The 9133-nt window shown below is 46.6% G+C and overlaps 1 protein-coding gene across 1 annotated transcript in view; it reads left to right on the top strand.

The window, feature by feature from the left end:
• LOC103903570 overlaps positions 1-6668 on the top strand; it is a 7466-nt gene extending 798 nt beyond the window's left edge. Inside the window, exons 2-4 of the mRNA XM_009284801.1 lie at positions 1532-1590; positions 4094-4181; positions 6250-6668. Of these exons, the coding sequence (XP_009283076.1) occupies positions 1532-1590; positions 4094-4181; positions 6250-6660 (558 nt within the window). The 3' untranslated portion in view covers positions 6661-6668. The remainder of the gene's footprint in view (positions 1-1531; positions 1591-4093; positions 4182-6249) is intronic.
• Positions 6669-9133: the final 2465 nt, after the last annotated feature.

The following is a 9133-nucleotide window of genomic DNA, read 5'->3' as shown; positions in this document are numbered from 1 at the left end:
CTCACCGCGGGGGTGCTTCGGCCGGGGGGGGTTGGGGTGCCGCCCCGGCGGTGCTGGTGATGCCGGAGAAATAAAGCCTGAAACTGCGATAATAAAGCGCTGCCCGGGCTGTCCCGGTACTGCCCGGCAGGGACGTGGGGCCGGGCCCTCCGCAGATTCCAAGCACTCCCCGAAACTGCACGTGGGGCCCTGGGGGTGCAGGGCTGTGGGGTGGCTACATCCTCTCCGCACCTTAGCGTTGCACATGGGGACTGCAAAGGGGGTAGGAAAGCAGACAGGGTGAGCTGGTTTGGGAGCTGAAAATGGAGAGCAGGTCTTGTGTTCCTGGGGCTTGAAAACGGGCTCATGTGGCTGATTTTGGGGCTCAGAAACAGATGGAGTTGTGCGTTTTCAGGACCTGACAGAGGGGACTAGGTCGTGTGGCTTTGGGCTCAGGAGCAGAGGGCAAGTGCTGCATTTTTGGGACTTGACAACACGCTCAGCATCTGGGTTTTGGGGCTCGGAAATGGGTACTAAGTGGTTTGGGGGCCAAAAGCAGAAGCCAGTTTGGCTGTTTGTGCAGGGGGGTGGACAGGCATTGAGGGCAAGCAGGGGGTGGGCAGGGTGCATGGACCCTCCTCGGAGGTGGGGGTCTGGTCACGTGGGACCCCAAAATTTGTGAAGCCGGCATGCACAAGGCTGATCTCAATGGCTGAGGTGGTCTCTGGGGGAAGGGTGCTTTTCAGACCCCGCACGCCCTCTTCGAGTCCAGCTCTTCTTTGTATGCTGCTTAGAATAGTTATTAAGTAATTAATCATACAAACTAATCAATATTTATGCGGTGTACAGCTGTGACATTTGATAGTAATACTCAAGTTATGACAGCGATTGATTTATGACCTTGTCAAAAGCCCAGACTGTTGCAAGTAGCTGGAGCTTGTAAGGAGAAAGGGCTGAAATCAACTGGAGCTTCAATTAGCCAGCGCTGTAGCAAGCAGGAGCTGGAACGAGATGGGGTGTCCACTGTCTGGAGCACGCATTAGCCAGAAGCAAAATTGCCTGCAGCTGTAATGAGCAGGAGCTGCAATTAGCTGGAGTGTCTATTCACTGGGGCATCCGTCGGCCAGACTGCACTCCCAGCATGGCTGAAGAGCGGCCGGACACAGGCAGGGCTGTCCCCAGCAAGCAGCTCCGAGCAGCAGGGAGGCGAGTTGTCCTTCTGCCAGCGGGGAGCCCGTCCTCTTCCCTCGGGGATTAAATCCACGCTATGTGTCCCTCTCTGGGCGGAGGGTCTCTCCCGGTCCCATTCCCGAGGGCAGAGGTGAGGTGGGGGTCCCCCGGCTCCCCTGGGGCAGCCCCGCGGGCGAGGTGGGGCAGCATGAGGTGGCGGTGTCTCCTTGGTACCTGGCAAAGGGGAGAGAAACTGGCCGGTCGGAGCTCCTGGGGTGTGCGGCCTGGCCCTGCACGGCCCCTCCGGCAGAATCCTCCCCTGTGTTTTCACCGTTGGCTGGGTGTGACAAACAGGTTCATTTTTTGCCTCCTCTTTTCCCAGTGTCACCTTCTGCGACACACGAAGAAAATCCTGCGTGGTCGATTCCACTTGCTGCTCAGGTAATCGCACATATTGGGCTGGGGGAGTGGGAAGAAACATTTGCAAGTTCCAGGACACTACAGATACTCCACATCAAGCCCAGAGAAAGGGCAAATTTGCTGCCAGTGCGGAAAAGCTGATGAAAAATTGCAGTTAACAGAGCATGCCTCGCTCCTGAATTGGTCTCTTGGTAGTTACAACTGTTTTCCTTTCAGGTAAAAGAACGAACTTTCATCTGTGATAAATTAAGAGCAGCCTGTTACCTTTCTTTAAGGTCAAGTGTTTCTCTTTTGTTTGTTCATCCTATTTTTATGGGCAAGTTGGAAATAGCTTTTTATTTTTATATGCAGAACTAAATTTTTAGTAATACGTGGTGTCAATGTAGTTAATTTTTGAGTATCTAGATGCCAGTAAAAGGCAATGAATCAAACATGATGGAAATTGATGCTTAAACTTGATCTTTGTTCATTTGTTTGGTTTGGTTGGTTGGGTTTTTTTTTGGTGAGAGCATTGATGGCTTGTTGTCCTGTGGCTCAATCCACGTTCTGTTCTGTGGAGCCTTCAATCTAGGACTTTTACGTACAAAAGTTTGTCCTTCCAAAAAAGGACTAGTCATTCACAGGATTGAGGTGTAGACTTGGAGAGCCTCTGAAGTACATGATCAGAATTAAAGCCAAATTTCACTTAATGTTGCTGCTGTTTGTCTTCGCTTTCATTAATTTCCCCACTGCTCCATCATGGTTGGGAGCTCTGAATCATAATTATTTTCAGTCTAACACATTTTTTTCCCCAAGGAGACGCTACATTTAAAAGTTAATTAGTTTCCTCACAAATGTGTCGGTCAAAAAAAATGAGTTATGATTATCAAAACCACAAAAATGACACCAGTCTTACAGATCTGGACTATTTCTGAACACGTATTCATCACATGCAAATGTCATCGGGATACAGACCACCTGCACTTCATGCTCTGACAAGACAATATGCTGAGACAGGGATGAGCTCCGAAAGGAGAGAAAAAAAAAAAGATAAGATACAAGGTCATGGGGTTTTTGTTGAGTTTTTTTGGGGGGGTGGTTTTAAAAAAAGAGCGCAATGTTGACTGGCGGCAGCCTGCAGAGCTCTCTTTCCCTGACCTCTCTCCTTTTCTTTGTCGCTCCTCTTTCATGGCTATAATTGTCATTTGGATAATTTTAGAAGAGCGGTTAAGTTACTTGCCTATGTAAATGTGCTGGTAATACCAGGAAGGTAAATGCTTGAACCAGGAGTGAATAACTTGGCTACAGGTTGAATTTCTGCGGGAAGAACAACAATAGCAGGAAGCAAATAGCAAGTTACCAAAAAATGTGTGTGTGTCAAACACATCAAAGTTTTATTGCCAAATGTTGTTTGGCAATATGTTCCAAATGGCTGTTTTTTGGTAAACATAAATTTTCAGGAAATTCAGGGTTGTGTGTGGCAAAACATGTCCCTCTGTGTGTCCTGCTACACAAATAGCATCAGTCAATAATAGCATGTCCAGTGGCAGGGCTGTTGTTCCCTACTCTCAATATTGCCACAGCAGTGCTGCGATATTTAGACCTAACAGATGGGTTTAGGAGTGGAAGGAGAATGCTTGTTTTCTGTAAGGCCTATGAATGCTGACCCTTTTCTCTGTCTGCTGCTTTCCTGTGCATGTGATGAAGCTATTTTATTTTTCTCCCTTGTCCCTGGTCTAAATATTTCTGAAGCTGTTGCTGCTGTGGGTTTTCAATTTGTGTTACTATGCTTTTGTGGAGTTCTAGTTATTGATCGCTTCTACTGCAGCGAATTGTCAAGATACGGTTTTCAGTTTAAAGCTTCAGAAACTACATTCACTGAAATCAGTGTAGGTGAAACTGATCTTGTGCGTGCAGCTGCGCTCACAGGGGTGCTCAGTGGCTCCTCATCACAACAGCAAGGTCTGGTGTGTGGACATCCGCAGGGTTGTGCTCTGGGTCTGAGAGCGTGCCATATTTTTGCCGTTGGAAGATGGAATAGAGCGTGTGCCTGGTAAATCTAAGGACAGTCAAAAGCTGGGAGGGACCCTAAGCAGGTTTGGTGGTGCAACTGCAGTTTTAAAACATCTTGACCGTTTGGAGAAACGGCCTGGAAAAAATCATTCCTCTTCTGCGAGGAGGCAGTTCACAAGGACAGATGTGTTGCTGTACTCTTTAACAAAAATATTCAATTTGGGCCGTATAGGGTGAGGAAATCTTGGCTATATGTAGGCTTGAGAAAATGTATGTAGGTATCAGTGTCTGTCATCTGCGTGTATCTATGAAAGTTGTTCTAGTGGAAACTAAAGCTGCCAAGGAGTCAAAAAAAGGCACGGTTGTCTAAAAAATGCAAAAGCTCTAGTGGCCTGTATCAACAACTGTGCCAAAGATGATGCAAAATACTTTCTCTTCCACTCAGCTGTAGTCTTCACAAACCTTCACAAACAAAGGAAGCTTTAGATTCCTATCTAGCTTTATGCTAAAGTTTTTTTTCTTCTCTGGGAAGAATGTCACCTGCCACTGTGGTCGCCCTTTCTTCTGCCATAAAAGTACAAGACAGATGGAAAGGATCCATAGTGGTCTGCAAGTACAAGGTACGTCTACGATGCATGTCTGCATTTTTCCTAAGGTGCTTGTAGTATGGACTTTAAAGTTAACATAAAGAATGTGCCAACTCTCCTTCTGTAGTTCTTCTATGAAATATTTTAACACAAATACTAAAAATAAAACATAAACATTCTGGAGCATGTTACACCTATGCAAAGCTTACTTCCCTCCATTTATTTTCTCTTCCTGAAAGCATAATCTTCTGTTTCTGTGCGCTTACTATTAAATGATTCAGTGAAACTGATTTTGTACTAAAAGAGGAAATAAACTGTTCATAAGAGTTCAGATGCTCAGAAGAAACAGACTTTGTTTTCATGATAAAAGCTTTATGCTTTTTCAGTCAATAAGTTTTTAAAATATCTTACAGTAGTACTCAAACCTTGCTGAGATACTAGCATCTGTACCAAAAGCAATCAAGGTCAAAGAAGAGACATGGATGAAACGGGACAAATAGGTGTCGCTTCCGCGTGTTTTCCAGGCTTTCCCAAGAAGCGTTAGCAGCCTTGTAACTAGCGATGGCTAGTCCTGATGCATTTTTGGTGAGTTATTGCTTCAATAATGTCCTTTTTCCTTAACCTACAGTGTGTAATTTTTGACTTTACTTGGAATGAGATTTTCCAGAACGGAAATCTTTCTCATTCAAAGAAGTTGCATTTTATGAACTTCCCATCAGAGCGGCTCTTCAGAGATGATCTACTTGGCAGTAGAAGTCATCAGCAACAAGGCTTTTCACTCTCTTTTTAAAAAAAAAAAAAAAAAAAAAAAAAAAAAAAAAAAAAAAAAAAAAAAAAAAAAAAAAAAAAAAAAAAAAAAAAAAAAAAAAAAAAAAAAAAAAAAAAAAAAAAAAAAGTCAATTTCTTTCCAAAGACCCAGGCACATCACATCTTCCAAAAGTTGATGGCATCAGTGGTCTTTGGTTCTCAGTTGTAACAGTTGAGATATCATAAAAATGTGTGCTTCTGCATGCTTCAGAACAGCCAAAAGCATTAGCAAACCTGCCAGTCCTTTTTGGTAGCGTGATGTGTTGCAGCACTGGGGATTTGATTTCCCGCCATTCCCCCAAAGGTAAAACTGTATAGGAGATCTCTTATCTCACTGATTTTTCTATCATAAATGCAACTTTTAAAAAAAAGTTAAAATTGTATAATTTACAAACTGACTTGCATCGTTTAAACTGTAACTGCCAAATAGCTGTAGCATACAATGTATTAGGTGTATTTAAGCGGTTGGGTATTTGTTCTAAATATTTAAAAAGAGAGGCAACTGAACGTTACATTTTTTTTTTCCTCCCCAATATTTTGACGGAATGCTCTGAAGTACTTTATTTCTGCCTCACTTTCAATGGTGCGTTTCCCTGGCAGTTTAGTAGCATCTCTCTTGGACAGTGCAGCTGGCCAGATGTCCCTCCTAATCATGTAACACACCCACCCACCCCCCCCCCCCCAATCACAACAGTATTTTGGAGATAGATAATTTAATGGTATGAACTCACAGCTATGCAAGTTAAATTAATGCAAAAGAAAAATCAGATACTTTTATAGAATAAGTATTTTCATTGGATGTATGTAAACATACGCACACCTTTTTAGCGTGAAGTGAATTACTGAGATTTGTTCTTTATTTTTCATTTTCCTCTTTAAAGTTTTACATTTCACTTTCAGCTTTATTGACCAAGAAAGCAAGATGTGCAGCAGCAGTGCAAGGGCTGTAGCTTGTGGTGGATCTGTAAGCGTAAATTCTGATTACAGTACAACCTTGTCCCGCAGCCTCGCAGGGTTATCTCCCTGTAGCACTGCTGTAAGGAGGGGATGAGACACTCCAACACCAGTGAGAGTGTTTACTTTTAGGCTAAGAATGTGTTCCAAATGGTATCAGTCTTAATACTGATTTAAGTGTTCAAATCCCTCCAGCTTTTAAAGGATGTGTTGTATTTCAAGCTGACCTGTTTACCTAGAATCTTCCTTTAGTTCAACTACTATCCTGTCCCTTATTCTGACTGAATTCCTCTACTTTCTTCTGTGCTATTTTTTAATATTTGAGATTTTTGTTTTTCAGGTGTCATCTGGTAAGCGTCTCGTGGTGCTCAATAGATACCCCCCAGCCCAGGTTTGCCTGCCGGTTGTGAAGCGAACTGACGGTAAGGGGCCAGCCCTGTGTCTGGAGGCTCCTGGCTCTGTCTCCAGTGGGTGCCCTGCAGGTGTGGCGGCGAGAGCTGTCTGGTGGGGAGAGTCTGGAGCCCGCAGGGACTGGGGACGTTTGTGGCCCGTCCCAGCCGGGGAATGGAGTGGGAGCATTGCGGAGCAGTGCCTGGGCAAGAGACTTGGCACCATCATCTGGCACACTGCCCCTCCGTGGGGCAGCCGCCAGCCTGCGGGACAGGGGCTGGGTGGGCTGCCCCCCTTTATGTTTCTAGCAGAGCTCCCCTTCTTTTGGGGGGGCATGTACATATGTAAGTGGCATTATTAAATTAACGAGCTGCCAGTGGGGGGCTGTTTCCCTGGGTTTGTGCCTTTTTTTGGGGTGAATAAAAAGGGGGAGGGGCTGGGGGTGATGATGTCATTTGGGGCACCCCAAGGTCACTGGGGGCTGATGATGCAGCAGAAGAGCAGGTCACGGGGGGGTCCCCCCCAAAAAGGGGGGTCATAGCCCAAAAATGCCTGAAAATTGCAACTAACCTTGTGTTAACCGATGCCTAAAACACAGGGCTGCTGCTCGGGGGCCAGCTGGGCATCGGTCGCTTGGTGGTGAGCAGTTGTTTTCATTTGTATCGCTTGTCTGTCTTGGGTTTTATTTTTCTCTTTGTTATTTTTGTTTTCTTCTTTTCCTTACAAGTGGTTGTTGGTTGTTGAACTGTTTTTATCTCAACCCATGAGTTTCCTCACTTTTGCCCTTCTGATTCTCCCCCCATCCCACTGGGGCGGGGGAGTGAGTGAGCAGTTGTGTGGTGGTTAGTTGCTGGCTGGGGTTAAACCACAACACAAGGTTAGTTGCAAGCCCTGCTTGGCTAATGCTTTAGGCTCTCCATGTTATCCCTACCATCTTGATCGGCCATCCTTGTTCTTCATTGCTTCTTTATAGTGCCTTTTGCTCCATAAGCAGCAGTACTCATGCCATGCAAACGTACCTGTCTCCCAATATCTGGGAAGTAACTCTGCCAAAGAAAAAGAGCAAAACAGCCACGGCACAATCTAGAGCCATTCTGCCTCTCGAGGGACCCAGCATGCCCCTTTCTCTTGCCTCTTACTCTGTCTAGCTAGGCTGGAAAGTACAGTTGTTGCAGAAAGTGCTACACCCTGTGACTCCTTCTCACATTGTTAGCTTCACCCTGTGTATAGGCTGCCGAGGTCATCGACCCTGCGCGGGACGCAGGCAGCCTGGAGAGCTTTACACCAAGTCATTCCTTTCCCCTTTGGGCAGCAGCGGTTCTGCCACTACTACAGGTGGCTACTTTCTCAAGGGCAAGGGGCCGGAATGACAACAGGCTGCCGCACACTCCAGTTGAACTAAGACACTGTTCTCTGGGGACCTGGTGCGGGGAAAGCTGAGGTACTTTCTGCACCGCCAATGGCTCTTCACAAGGGAACCGCGCTCTGGTTTTAGCAGAAAAAGGTGTCAGTCACTGGCAGCCACGTATCACTGCGCACAGCTATTTGGCAGGTGTCTTGCTTGTTCAAGTAGAGGCGTATTTCTTGCCTTGCAGTCTTGATGCCAAAACAATCAGGGGTTCAAGTTACAAAAGCCTTTTGACATCAAAGCAAGAGGACAGCTAGATTTCTACCAGGACTGTACTTGAGCTGTGTTGCTAGCTGAGAATGGCTTGCAGGCCAGGAGATATTTAGAGGGGTCCGAAATAAAGAAACCGAGTGCTGAAGTGATTGTTTTAAGGAGGCAAATTAGGCAGCCAAAGGAACTGAGCTGCTCACCTGACACATTGGCAGAACAGCCCATCCAGCCTACCAAGTATTGTGTGTTGCAGGCAGCAAAGTGCAACTGTGATGCTTGCTGGTAGGAGTGGCAAGGAGTGCAGAGCTACGTTCCCGTACAGAGCAAAGATGGAACCTCCAAGGCTCTGTGGTCACCTGCTGAGGACATCTAATATACCAACATGCCTCTTTGCTTTCCCTGCTTCATTGTCTAATTACTTTGCACGCTGGAGGGCAGGGTGGTAAGTAACATCCTGCAGTGTCTCTTATCTGAGTGACAAGCCGTGCACAGGAAGCCTTGTGTGTATGCAGGGTTAGGAGAGCAGAGCACCGAGAGCGCAGAGGTGAGGAAAGGTGCAAACAACACAACAAAGCCCAAGGATCACCAGCATATCGCTCACTTGCAGATCAGCCACCTGCATCTGATCTGCTGGGATGTGCTGCTTCCTGCTAAAGAGAGCTGCCCCTCTCACACAAAGCAGCTTTCAGGCCTCTTTTCTCCTGCCTTCAGGATGTTATCTGCGTTCCCTTATTTTTTTTTAAATCTCTCCCTGGCATCTGTTGACTCACTGCCATCACTCCCACAATGCTGATGCCACATGCGGACCCATACAGCAATCCCTGGGGCTTACTCCGGGGGATAAAAAACCCGGTTCTGCAGGTTCTCTGTGCTGCATAACGGGGTGGGGGGCACGGACAGAAACAACCGCCAGACTCTTAAAGCAGCCAAATGCAAAGCACTGACATGCCCGAGCCACTTGGCTGCTTTTTGGTACAGAGGCAACGAATATTACTGCCTTGGCCGAGAGTGGGAAAAGGGCAGAGGAATTTTAGCCCTGTACCCCCAGTAAGTCGTTACCATCTTCGAATGGTGCAAACTGAGCTGAGGCGTCAGTCGTTCCTCACCCGGCTAACGCCCGGCCACCGAAAGCCGGTACTGCAGCTCGGGAAAAGCGCATGCGCGGTAGCGCCCCCGTGCTCCACGCTGCCGTCCGCCGGTAACGGCGATGCGACGC

Source organism: Aptenodytes forsteri, unplaced genomic scaffold (genome assembly GCF_000699145.1).
Source record: "Aptenodytes forsteri isolate BGI_AS27 unplaced genomic scaffold, ASM69914v1 Scaffold7, whole genome shotgun sequence".
NCBI classification, from domain to species: Eukaryota; Metazoa; Chordata; class Aves; order Sphenisciformes; family Spheniscidae; genus Aptenodytes; species Aptenodytes forsteri.
The sequence above is the reverse complement of the archived record's forward strand: the minus strand, read 5'-3'. Positions and strand labels throughout refer to the sequence as shown.